The 14,446-nt window shown below is 39.2% G+C and overlaps 1 protein-coding gene across 1 annotated transcript; it reads left to right on the top strand.

The window, feature by feature from the left end:
* The first annotated feature begins 828 nt into the window (after positions 1-828).
* LOC113470003 lies at positions 829-2,031 on the top strand. Its single transcript, XM_026828124.1, has 2 exons — positions 829-967; positions 1,161-2,031. The coding sequence occupies exon 2, from the start codon at positions 1,403-1,405 to the stop codon at positions 1,874-1,876; it is 474 nt and encodes a 157-aa protein (XP_026683925.1). The 5' UTR covers positions 829-967; positions 1,161-1,402; the 3' UTR covers positions 1,877-2,031.
* Positions 2,032-14,446: the final 12,415 nt, after the last annotated feature.

Raw genomic sequence — 14,446 nt, forward strand, 5'->3', positions numbered from 1 at the left:
AAACCAAATTTAGGATCTCGTACCGAGCTATCCTTAATCCTCGACTAGAGGCGGAGCTACAAAGTGGGACCGAGGGGCAAGGTTTGTCGGGAACCAAGGATGAAAAAATGAGGGACCATCGCGTTTGGTCGCCCGAAATTTGGGGCAATGAATCAAATTGCGAGTCGCATCAGGATTCTTTTTTTTTTGAATAGGTTTGACAGAGGGAACTGTAACTGCTATGGTCTTATCGTCCCGAAATCGAAGAGAGAAGGAAGACAGGAGAGGAGAAAGCCAGCCGTTCCGAGAACGAACATTATCCCATCAGGATAAAATCCACCCCGGGCGGAAATCGAATCCGCGGCCTAGCGCTTACAAGGCAGACGCTCTACCAACCAAGCTAACTAGGCTGGGCATCAGGATTCAAAGTAGACAAAATTTTCGAGAGTTTTGCGCAAATTAACAAGCAAATCCTCTTCGCGTACCTATTTGTTGCAGGCCAAGCTTAACTCCAAAAGCCCACTCTGAGGCTTAGGTGTAGGGGCAACTGCCCCCCCCCCACACACACAAAAAAAAAGATGGGTTAAGCTTATACGATTCTGGAAGCCAAGAAAACACAAACCCACTAGAAATCTGAGATCAATTCTAAACAAACATAAAATAAATATGTGCAAACCCACTTCACTGATAGTTTTGTCACATGCTTGGACTCCTTGGACACAAAGTGGACCATGATTGTCATTATGTTCAACATTTCACTGATAGTTTCGTCACATGCTTGGACACAAAATGGACCATGATTGTCATTATGTTCAACTATTTAGCGAAAGCTTTATCCATGAATAGCCACCGGGTAGAAGTGCTTTGTACGCGGAGGACAAAAGAAGATATTTAGGCGCTTGTAACGGTTCCTTGTTCTTCATGTGACAATATGTACATGTACATATTTATGTTGGACCATGTCAGTTATGGGTGTGAAGATATGAAGGTACTCGTACTTTTGAGTAGAGGTAGAGAGGTAAGCTGAGAGGGTGAACCTAAAGGAAACACACACTACTGTCACGTCACTTGAGCTCACGTAACGTGATAGTATTGCGTTTCTAGTTTCTACCTTTACTTTGGTAAGTATGAATTGGGATTTGAAGGACATTTAACATTAACAGCCAACTAAAAATTTTCAGAATATTAAAGCATCTTCAGAAATTACTAAAAGTCAAATCGCTGGAAAATCTGGAAATACTTTGTACAAGTCATTGGTCAGTGGATAAGTTTCGTTTCCTTTGGTTACTTCAGTGTTTGTTTCTTACTTTGACCAGAATCGACTTTTCAAGATTCACTCATACACTCATAGTACAGTTTGATCAATATCTTCCGTTTTAAACTTGGAAATTCGATTAATGTTTTCTGCTGAAACGGTTTCACTATGGGACTAACCATCAACCCGTGTGTCGAATGTTTCTGTGGAATCTCTCTGCCGCACGCCATGAAGATGATCAACCTGGTTCTAATTGCCACGTTAGTGTGCGTGTTGACACCTCTGGTCGTTTACTATCATTTCGACAGCATCACCAACGACCATCACTTGTTCATGGCCGCTACTACCTGTGCTCTGGCTCTCAACGTGATGGTGTTCCTATGTTTCCTGTGTCGTGTACCGCTTGTCATACATCTCATTCTCAACATGGTCTGGTGGCCCATCAGTATCGTGTACATCATGAGTGCCATGTATCTGTGCATCTTCTACCTCATTGTGGAATCGCCGGAGAAGGAGCCTAGCCCCCTCGCTACAGAGCTGTTGATAGCGACCTCGATCTTCAACATGGTACTGATGGCATCTGGGGCGCTAGTGTACTGGAGCAGCTTCCTGTTCATGTGGAACGAAACGACGCTTGATTAAAATGGTGGACGTGGTGTTGCAACACATGGAATCAAAACTTAACACTAAAGACACTAAAAGTTCCAAGTCTCTACTCATTAGTTATAAAGTACCATTCACCGTTGAACTACATTTCGTTCTGAATGAAATACCTAAATAAAATTTATTATTGATTAGATCATTGGAGCATTTTAATGGTTAGATATGGATAATATAATAAGAGTAGATAAAATTTTTAGAATAATGGTTAGACATAAGGTAGATAATATGTAAGATAACAGGATCAAATCTAATTATTGACGAATTGACGTTACACGTTACTGAATTGAACTAATTATTGGTTCCATATGACATGAGTATACGAGTAGAGTGCCTCAGCAATTGGTACCGATATCGGCACAATGTTCAATCACTGATTTAGAAACAGTAATTAAATCGGTTCCAATCAAGAGTTTACACCTGAATAAATTAAGTATGCCTAGCTTCATAATTGCAATTAAATAAAGTTGTGATTGTAGGACATCCACTAATAAAAAAAATCTAGTACTTGTTTGTAGTTGTTAGAACCAACCACCTACCTACATCAGTTTATTAACCACGCATTGTCGTTATAAATCAATTAAGAATAGACAACACTTGTCGCCGGGTGAACAATTGGTTTTTGTTGACCCTCTAAGCATTCTAGGACGCTATGCCTGAGCAGTATCTAAGCGTTCTCAGAGGTGTCTTTAACATGAACTGTAGACCCGGGCAGTGGTTCAACTAGTTCTAAAGCTCCCTCTCCATATTACTTCAAACTTCAACAGCATTACTTTAACCCTTTCATCCCTAAAGGGACAATACTTCCCACAGAAACATTATTTTTAAAATGCATCCCAGATTTATCAAAAAAAAATTCCGTTCTCAGTGTTTTTCAAATGTTTCTTTTGTGCTCTAAGACGTCAGTAATCAACTATCTGAAAGCTATTAAGCTGTACCACTTAATTTAATCTACCCGAGTCGGCGCGAACGACCTACTTAACACGTAGAGTTAAAGCGCCTTACCGGAAAAAAAATGGTTTGAAATCTTTGATAAAAATATATTACTTTGGTAATAGAAAGTAATAAGTAAGCCAAATAAGCCTATACACTGCAAAAGTAACGAGGTAATGACGTACATTTTGTGACATGAATCATACCACTAAACTTACGATAATTATCATTAGAAGGTGATCATCATCAGTTTTCAAAGAAGTCGCTAAAATTTTTCTAGAACTCATTACAATCCAAAGTACCTACACCTGTTACGAGTAATGGGGCAGTTGCAATTGGGAAAATATTATTAATAAAAGATTCCTACGTAAAAAGTTGTGAAAAATCCAAATCTGAGGTCAAAACTCCGAAAAAGTAACTTTAAAAGGTCGAAAATTCAATTTTCAATTGCCGTTCCAATGAAAAAGTTCAAGGAGTTGTGACGTCAGATTTCACGTCAAAATGCGCAGAAACGTTTGAGCACAAACAAACGAAGCGGCAGTCATGAATTATGCCGTCATCGCCTACGGGAGCGTATACCGTGACGTCAAAGTTCACGATTTACCGGTATTTTTAAATCGATTTATCTCGGTATCTAGAAGTCGTAAAAAAAAAAAGAAAAGAAAAATTCCGTTGGTCCTCATTTTTCCTGCCCTATAACTTTGAAACATCACCCAAGTAAGCGCAACTGATCTATTAGCTAATTAGTTGTCTGAAATCAGGTTTCAGTGCTATAAAATTTAATGGAGCTGAGCTTTAGAACCATTGGATCATTAGGTATCAGCAGCAAGGAAGACAATAAGGTGCTAATAGGTCTTGAAACTGAGAACTGAGAACTAGAGCTTGGTGCTTAACTATACTTCAGCTATTTCTTGATAAGAGAGAAGCTGGGGATATCAGTTATGAAGTGCTATAGTGGGAGCTAAGAATATTAAAGTGTGTAAGACCAATGAAGCAATGGAGAAGTATGGGTGTGAAATAAAAGCGTGGGGGTATAAAGTACTAAGTTACATTCAGGAAGAGTGCCGAATATGCTGATAGAAGCAATTTCAACCAAAGTTAGTACATAGGTTCTTTTCATGCAGTTCCGCCGACTCGAAGGAATAGAAGCCCTTGCTGATGGCTACAGTCTCTAGAATACAAGAGTATTATTTGTCCATCCATATCATGGACTGCAATAAAGTATGATCTGATACCAAAACAGAGGGAATTGATGACAAACAAATTATAGGTACCTCCTCTTGAATTCAGTGAAAATTGAAACATCTCCCATGAGGATGAAAGAGACCATCAATAGGTAGGTAATTCAATTCCCATCAAGTGTATAATGGTGAACTTGATAGACCTATTAAAATATGAAGGCCGCAACACGTACATTCATTGAGGATTACGTCTGTTCCGATTTATTTTCATTGGGAATCATTGGATCACCATCACACATCGTGAAAAGTACATTTGTCACAGTTTAATGCTACTTATCAGGACCTTATTCATGGAGTCAGAATGGAAAGGAGAGGTTTCAAAACAGGACCGGCGATTGGCAGATTTGTATACAGACTCGTACTTATTTGAGGTAGATCCGTAGAAGCTTATTCCACCCTTTGGGGCTGTTTGCCCCTACACCTAAGCCTCAGGTGGGATTTTTGTGTATGGCGTTAAGCTTGAATAGAGAGGTGCACAGAAATCTAGCAACCTCCTTGGGTATCACCACTAGTGTTGTTCGCCGGAATTCCCGGGTTCCAATCCTGGTGGGTCGAAGTTTTTTCGCCTATGTGCTTGGAGTTCGGGTGCACTGAGTCTCTTGAGGACTTGATCAGCCACTTTTAATATATACTAGTCACTATATGAATCCAATGCCATAGAAATGAATTATGACGTCATCGCCTACGGGAGCGTATGCCATGACGTCAAAGTTCACGATTTACCGGTATTTTTTAAATCGATTTATCTCGATATCTAGAAGTCGTAGGAAAAAAAATTTGTTGGTCCTCATTTTTCCTGCTCTATGACTTTGAAACATCACCCAAGTAAGCGCAACTGATCTATTAGCTAATTAGTCGTCTGAAATCAGGTTTTAGTGCTATAAAATTTAATGGAGCTGAGCTTTAGAACCATTGAATCATTAGGTATCAGCAGCAAGGAAGACAATAAGGTGTTAATAGGTCTAGAAAAATTCCGTTGGTCCTCATTTTTCCTGCTCTATGACTTTGAAACATCACCCAAGTAAGCACAACTGATCTATTAGCTAATTAGTTGTCTGAAATCAGGTTTCAGTGCTATAAAATTTAATGGAGCTGAGCTTTAGAGCCATTGGATCATTAGGTATTAGCAGCAAGGAAGACAATAAGGTGCTAATAGGTCTTGAAACTGAGAACTGAGAACTAGAGCTTGGTGCTTAACTACTTCAGCTATTTCTTGATAAGAGAGAAGCTGGGGATATCAGTTTATCAGTTATGAAGTGCTATAGTGGGAGCTAAGAATATTAAAGTAGGGTAAGTGTATCATTTATTAGCCCAATGAAGTGCTATAGTGGGAGCTAAGAATATTAAAGTATGTAAGACCAATGAAGCAATGGAAGTGTGGGTGTGAAATAAAAGCGTGGGGGTATAAAGTACTAAGTTACATTCAGGAAGAGGAAGAGTGCCGAATATGTTGATTGAAGCAATTTCAACCAAAGTTAGTGCATAGTTTCTTTTCATGCAGTTCCGCCGACTCGAAGGAATAGAGCTCTTTCTGATGGCTACAGTCTCTAGAATAGAAGAGTATTATTTGTCCATCCATATCATGGACTGCAATAAAGTATGATCTGATACCCAAACAGAGGCAATTGATGACAAACAAATTATACCTCCTCTTGAATTCAGTGAAAATTGAAACATCTCCCATGAGGATGAAAGAGACCATCAATAGGTAATTCAATTCCCATCAAGTGTATAATGGTGAACTTGATAGACCTATTAAAATATGAAGGCCACAACACGTACATTCATTGAGGATTACTTCTGTTCCGATTTATTTTCATTGGCAATCATTGGATCACCATCACACATCATGAAAAGTACATTTGTCACAGTTTAATGCTACTTACCAGGGCCCTATTCATGGAGTCAGAATAGAAAGGAGACTGTTTTGAAACAGGTCCGGCGATTGGCAGATTTGTATACAGACTCGTACTTATTTGAGGTAGATCCGTAGAAGCTTATTCCATCCTTTGGGGCAGTTTGCTCCTACACCTAAGCCTCAGGTGGGCTTTTTGTGTACAAGCTTGAATAGAGAGGTACACAGAAATCTAGCAACACTAGCAACCTCCTTGGGTATCACCACTATTGTTGTTCGCCGGAGTTTCCGGGTTCCAATCCTGGCGGGTCGAAGTTTTTTTCGCCTATGTGCTTGGAGTTCGGGTGCACTGAGTCTCTTGAAGACTTGATCAGCCACTTTTAATAGTAGTCACCATATGAATCCAATGCCATAGAGCCTGGGATTGTTTGTTTCTTCCTTTGTAATTGTAACTTATTTATGTATATCATTGCGATATACTTACCTACTTACAAGAAAAACTATATCTAGTATCTACATACACACTTGGCTGACAATTTCACGGAAAAGCCTCATGACGTCAAACTGAGAATTGCACTTAGGATTATTCGATGAAGGACATCTGTTACAGTCAGACTTCGAACTTGGCTTTGCGATATACTTACCTACTTACAAGAAAAACTATATCTAGTATCTACATACACACTTGGCTGACAATTTCACGGAAAAGCCTCATGACATCAAACTGAGAATTGCACTTAGGATTATTCGATGGAGGACATCTGTTACAGTCAGACTTTGAACTTGGCTAACTTGAATTCGAGGAAACCACCGCGGTTTCGTCAATAAATAAATAATCGATTGAGAGTTTTATTATTTTATTTCGGATAATAAAATTCACAATTTTATGTCACGGACATGAATTTCTTCATTCTGCAATTTTTCACGTGAAGTATTTTATTTTGATCTATCGAACTACAGACCCCTCGATTGCAAAACCACCACATTTGAATCTAACTTCTAATTATTATTGATTGTGTCACATTTTGATATGAGAAAAAATCCCTATCCTTCTACAGACCCGCAATTCCAAACCGCATCATTTCTTGTCCAAACTCCCCACGCAACCCATATACAAAAGACTGCAGGGCTAAAGCAACTTTTTGAGTCCTATTAACCATAAATCCTATAGATAATAATTTAAGTATCTACCTAATAAACAAAGTAGGTGCAATCTATTCTATCTTTGTGTCTACTTATATAGCAATTTAGGACATGTTTTTTTTTTTTTTTTTTAGAGGTTTGACAGGGAACAGTAACTGCTATGGTCTTATCGTCCCGAAATCGATTTTTTTTTTTTTTTTAAGAGGTTTGACAGAGGGAACTGTAACTGCTATGGTCTTATCGTCCCGAAATCGAAGAGAGAAGGAAGACAGGATAGGAGAAAGCCAGCCGTTCCGAGAACGAACCTTATCCCGTCAGGATAAATCCGCCCCGGGCGGGAATCGAATCCGCGGCCTAGCGCTTACAAGGCAGATGTACTACCAACTAAGCTAACTAGGCTGGCTTAAGACATGTTTCTAGGATAGAAGTGTGTCAAATCTGAGCTCTTCTCAACAAACCATTAACACCTTGATGCAGAAATCAATAAACAACATAATCATCTTAACCACAACAACATAAAACATAATACTTACTATGTCTCCAATGTCTCAATATCAATACTTATTTACATCAATTCACATGTCATCAGATATCTGCAAACACCTTAGTCACCTTATGGATTACATAGAAATACATGTGACCAGACGTTTTCATTTCAGTATTGACCTTTATTTATTTATTGTTGACTTTTACTTTGTAAGCTTTGTAGATAAATTCTGCGTTTGTCCTTGAGATCTGGTTTGGCTTCCACTAATCTTCTGTCTCTAATTGAGAAAAAACAGATGTGTTGTTGTGGTTTGTTAGATCCGTTGTAGAGAAGTTCATAGGTCTAGGTTGACACGTTGGCAACCTGGCTCTGATGCAATCTGATGCATTTGATGAAGCAAACGATGAACATCATTGGGGATTGTGATGAAACACTAGGTTTCAGAGATGCTAAACATAAGATAGATACCTATGATCGCTGATGTATTTAACTAGGTAGGTATTTTCCTATGTACTTTAGGGAAGATAAGTCTCTCAAAAGCTGAAGACTTCTTACTTACTTTCCCAATCCTCTTCTTTCTCATCATATTTGGTACCTCCAGTGCCTTTCAACGGAGAGGGCTTTCTCGTTTGCTTGTAGCAGATCTCATCAAAAGCTGAAGAAGTAGACGACTTCAAGGTGGTTTTGGGAAACTGGTGCACCAAAGATAGACCACAAGTTGGATCTGTTGTATTATTAGCATATACATATGCATTAGTTTCAAGTTTTAATCCAAGTAGATAAGCACGAATGCAATACAGACGGATCAGGCTCGTATAGACAAGGGGGTTCCTCAAGACTCTGAAGAAAGGGGCAAAGGTGTTTTTTTTAGGGGGTTCGACAGAGGGAACTGTAGGTAACTGCTAAGGCTTGATCGTCCCGAAATCGAAGAGAAAAGAACGACGGGATAGAAGAAAGTCAGCCGTTTCGAGAACGAATATTATCCATCAATGTGATTTCTCAATTATTTAGCCTTAAGATATTTCTCAATTATTTATGGTATCTTAAGGCTAAATAATTGAGAAATCACATTGATTGATCTCAGGTACCATTAGCGTTGTACAAAACAATACAGAATATTATCCGTTCAGGATAACATCCGCCCTGGCCGGGAATCGAACCCGCGCCCTAGCTCTTACAGTCTCTGTGCCCGCCACTCATGCACAGACCTTCTGACAGACCCAGGCCACCCAGGTCTGTGAGACGGGGGTCTGTCTGAGCGTGTGTAGCTGGCCTAAGTATCCAAAGTAGCAATTAGTGCTGTGATGGTACATGAATAGATATTAGATATGCCTATTATTCCAGTAATAAGTAGGTAAGCTACATTACCCACCTGAGTCTGGTTTAAAAAAATCAATTAGTTTGAGAAGTTGAAGGTTGATGTAATTTTCGAGTTCAAGCAATTATCATTACAGATTGCAGATAAATGAAGATTTACCCGGTCATTAACTAAATTAGGTAGCTCATCAGTATCAGATCTATGGATATACCTACCTATGGTTAGGTATACCATATTACTCAGAAAGGTAGGTTACAGGTCTGTATTGTAGGTACCTATTATTCAGATGCAAACAGCTACAGCAGCTACACACCATTGGCAGCACACATCTTCACATTGTTCAGACTGCGGGAGTAGATGGACCTTTTCAGCCCATTCTGGCAGCACAAACAAAGTCAGAACCTACTGTCAGTAGCATTGATAAATAAATAAATGCAGTTTCTTTGTGTTATTATGTCACAACTTTGGTGCTCACTGCAGTATTGTAGGATTTTCCCGATATCTCAATAATCCTAAAATCCAATGTTTACCTACCATGCTCGCACCAGTCGCTATGCGCATTTACATGTCATAGCTACTCATTTTCCTCACGAGGCTGAGTGAGCCCCGCAAGAGCCAGTCACGGAATCAATCATTTGCATGATGCAAATTTCTTGACCCCGCCGGGAATCGAACCGGGTCTCCCGCGTGCAAGGCGAGCGCAGTGACCTCTACACCATGGGAGCTGATTGTCAGTAGCACTGATGTTCACGTTTTTGGATCTTCTAACACTAATGATCAGGAGTCTCAGGACCAAGATTTTTTTTAAAAGTTTTGAGATGTTTTCATCTCGAAAAATGTTTTATTTTTGAGATGAACCGAAAAGTTATACTCCAAAACGGAGAACACTCCTGGGACGTTTTCAAACTTTGGTGACCTAGGTACCTATTATTTAATGACATACCTCCTACACCATGATCTAACATTCTAACCTACTCAGGAGGTATACGGTAGGTATACGTAGGTACTTAAAAAGCAGTAAAAATAACTCTATATGCGAACATAGATACCTAGTAGTAGAATATAGTAGATATCTACATACATATCTATAGGTACAAACACTAGCGACTAGCAGACATACTCTATGCAAAGTTTATGCAAAGTATAGGTTTAAAACCTAGGTAAGTACTTTATATGGGATTGCCATCATGTCTAAACATAGGAATGGAGGCGGGGAAGAAGATGAAAGTATCATTTTTTTACCTATCTATCTACTATCTATTGATGAAACAGACAATATTTTTATCTATGTGCAATAAAAATAAATATGAATATTTTTATCTTTTCTTGAATATTGTCTAAAGTTTGACACATGCTAGAAATAGTAGACAAATATAGTCCTAGACAAATAGTAGTTAGACATGATTACAGTCTCAGTCTAAGACTGACAGATGCTGTGGGTGTAAAGTTGTAGACAAATCAGCAGGTCATATTGAGATCTGAGAGCAAGGGCAGGGTCATTAGCGAAGGTCGAGGTCATTAGGGTGCTAAATTGCTTGATGACCTTGAGAACAACCGACCATCTTCAGATGATTATGGTTTGGGGCTATCCAAGACCACTTCTGGATAATAGCTATGCGTCAGGGGCGGATACCCAGAGGGGCAGAAACCTCTTGATGAGCTCACCTCTTGATGATGAGGGTCGGTACATTACATTATATTCAAATGGGGGTCTTTTCTGACAAAATCCCTGTGTGCGGAGTCCAGTATGTAGGACTATTGCACCCCAGATTTCAAGTAATAATAGGACCCAGCCTCAAATTGCTCTTTCAATCTTTCTAAAGGTGTAATCAAACTGAGGCAATATGAAACCATAATGAAGTATGCTGCAGAGAACCATGCTTCAAAGGAACGTATTACAAGAGCATATGTATCCAATGCAAAATCTTTGAGACATGTTGCATGTAGCCTCATGTAGTGATGGGAAAAATGAAACTTTTCAGGGCTCCAGATCCCAGGTTTCGAAACGCTCTAAGGTTTCAGATTGAGAGTTTTATTATTTTATTTCGGATAATAAAATTCACAATTTTATGTCACGGACATGAATTTCTTCATTCTGCAATTTTTCACATGAAGTATTTTATTTTATTCTATCGAACTACAGACCCCTCGATTGCAAAACCACCACATTGGAATTTAACTTCTAATTATTATTGATTGTGTCACATTTTGAAATGAGAAAAAATCCCTATCCTTCTACAGACCCGCAATTCCAAACCGCATCATTTCTTGTCCAAGCTCCCCACGCAACGCATATCCAAAAGACTGCAGGGCTAAAGCAACTTTTTGAGTCCTATTAACCTAATAAACAAAGTACCTAGTCGAAGAGAGAAGGAAGACAGGATAGGAGAAAGCCAGCCGTTCCGAGAACGAACATTATCCCATCAGGATAAAATCTGCCTCGGGCGGAAATCGCACCCGCGGCCTAGCGCTTACAAGTTACAAGGCAGACGCTCTACCAACCAAGCTAACTAGGCTGGGCATCAGGATTCAAAGTAGACCAAATTTTCGAGAGTTTTGCGCAAATTACCAAGCAAATCCTCTTCGCGTATTTGTTGCAGGTCAAGCTTAACTCCATACACAAAAAGCCCACTCTGAGGCTTAGGTGTAGGGGCAACTGCCCCCCACCCCCGCCCCCCCTAAAAAAAGATGGGTCAAGCTTATACGAATCTGCAAGCCAAGAAAACACAAACCTACTAGAAATCTGAGATCAATTCTAAACAAACATAAAATAAATATGTGCAAACCCATTTCACTGATAGTTTCGTCACATGCTTGGACACAAAATGGACCATGATTGTCATTATGTTCAACTATTTAGCATGGCTCTGATGCAATCTGATGCATTTGATGAAGCAAACGATGAACATCATTGGGGATTGTGATGAAACACTAGGTTTCAGAGATGCTAGACCTATGATCGCTGATGCACGAGTATTTCTATTTAGCAAAAGCTTTATCCATGAATAGCCACCGGGTAGAAGTGCTTTGTACGCGGAGGACAAAAGAAGATATTTAGGCGCTTGTAACGGTTCCTTGTTCTTCATGTGACAATATGTACATGTACATATTTATGTTGGACCATGTCAGTTATGGGTGTGAAGATACTTTTCGTCCCGAAATCGAAGAGAGAAGGAAGACAGGATAGGAGAAAGCCAGCCGTTCCGAGAACGAACCTTATCCCGTCAGGATAAAATCCGCCCCGGGCGGGAATCGAACCTAGCGCTTACAAGGCAGACGCACTACCAACTAAGCTAACTAGGCTAGCTTAAGACATGTTTCTAGGATAGAAGTGTGCCAAATCTGAGCTCTTCTCAACAAACCATTAACACCTTAATGGCTTGATGCAGAAATCAATAAACAACATAATCATCTTAACCGCAACAACATAAAATATAATACTTACAATGTCTCCAATGTCTCAATATCAATACTTATTTACATCAATTCACATGTCATCAGATATCTGCAAACAACTTAGTCACCTTACATACTTAGATTACATAGAAATACATGTGACCAGACGTTTTCTTTTCAGTATTGACTTTTATTTATTTATTTATTTTTGACCTTTACTTTGTAAGCTTTGTAGATAAATTCTGCGTTTGTCCTTGAGATCTGGTTTGGCTACCACTAATCTTCTGTCTCTAATTGAGAAAAAACAGATGTGTTGTTGTGGTTTGTTAGATCCGTTGTAGAGAAGTTCAGAGGTCTAGGTTGACACGTTGGCGTGCAGAAATCAATAAACAACATTATCATCTTAACCACAACAACATAAAACATAATACTTACAATGTCTCAATATCAATACTTATTTACATCAATTCACATGTCATCAGATATCTGCAAACACCTTAGTCACCTTACATACTTAGATTACATATAAATACATGTGACCAGACGTTTTCATTTCAGTATTGACCTTTATTTATTTATTGTTGACTTTTACTTTGTAAACTTTGTAGATAAATTCTGCGTTTGTCCTTGAGATCAGGTTTGGCTACCACTAATCTTCTGTCCCTAATTGAGAAAAAACAGATGTGTTGTTGTGGTTTGTTAGATCCGTTGTAGAGAAGTTCAGAGGTCTAGGTTGACACGTTGGCAACCTGGCTCTGATGCAATCTGATGCATTTGATGAAGCAAACGATGAACATCATTGGGGATTGTGATGAAATACTAGGTTTCAGAGATGCTAGAGTCTGCTAGACCTATGATCGCTGATGTAATTAACTAGGACAACTAGGTATTTTCCTATGTACTTCAGGGAAGATAAGTCACTCAAAAGCTGAAGACTTCTTACTTACTTTCCCAATCCTCTTCTTTCTCATCTTATTTGGTACCTGTACCTCCAGTGCCCAGGAGGTATTTTCCTATGTACTTCAGGGAAGATAAGTCACTCAAAAGCTGAAGACTTCTTACTTACTTTCCCAATCCTCTTCTTTCTCATCATATTTGGTATCCAGTGCCCTGCAACGGAGGGGGCTTTCTCGTTTGCTTGTAGCAGATCTCATCAAAAGCTGAAGAAGTAGACGACTTCAAGGTGGTTTTGGAAAACTGGTGCACCAAAGATAGACCACAAGTTGGATCCGTTGTATTATTAGCATACATATGCATTAGTTTCAAATTTTAATCCAAGTAGAGCAGATCTCATCAAAAGCTGAAGAAGTAGACGACTTCAAGGTGGTTTTGGAAAACTGGTGCACCAAAGATAGACCACAAGTTGGATCTGTTGTATTATTAGCATACATATGCATTAGTTTCAAGTTTTAATCCAAGTAGATATAATGTACCTATATTCAAGATAGAGGTAATTGACGTGTCAATATATTATTTCGTCACCACCACATTACCATGAATACACACATAAATTAATGTTTCCATTAATATCTTCGTACAAAATGTCACTTGCTTCAGAGACCCTGAAACTGTTTTTATGAATTATCACGCGAAACCAAAACCTTGCGGTTTTCTTCTGTACGGGGTCACCCGTAGTCCTGGGTGATTCATGATGCTGAGGCGTTGAATAGGACAGACTACGAGACGAGTAGGTACCTACGGGACGTATAGCGTATAGGTCGGAACATAACCACACCGAGCTCGCGCCAACATACGGCCGAGTGTTGAACGTGATCGGTGGGAAAGAAAAACAGGACATTTGAAAGTGTCGGGACAAACATCACCGCAACCACGGGATGTAGCGATGTGTGGCCGACTATATCTACATAGTTATCTACATATAGAAATCGTCCTTTTAACAACAGAAAAGTGGATGGAAGAGCTACTTCAGGAGAAGTCTGCCACTTGAAAGCAACCTTGAAAAAAGGTGTAAATTTGTCTAGAGCTTTGGACCAATTTACCTATTTGACAAAGATTTCACTTAAATTTCACCAAATTCGTAGGATTTCTGTGTTTGGTGGGCCACTGTGCCAAGATATCGAGGGTCTTTCAGTCATCAGTATCAAAGAACAATAGAAGCTATACTTGTAATTGCGTTAACCAATATAAGTACAGATTGCAGATAAATGAAGATTTACCC

Source organism: Diaphorina citri, unplaced genomic scaffold (assembly GCF_000475195.1).
Source record: "Diaphorina citri unplaced genomic scaffold, Diaci psyllid genome assembly version 1.1 scaffold1334, whole genome shotgun sequence".
Lineage (NCBI taxonomy): Eukaryota > Metazoa > Arthropoda > Insecta > Hemiptera > Psyllidae > Diaphorina > Diaphorina citri.

Bases quoted from the DNA above. Each gene is read 5' to 3' on its own strand.
- LOC113470003 (XM_026828124.1), top strand. From the start codon at position 1,403: ATGGGACTAACCATCAACCCGTGTGTCGAATGTTTCTGTGGAATCTCT.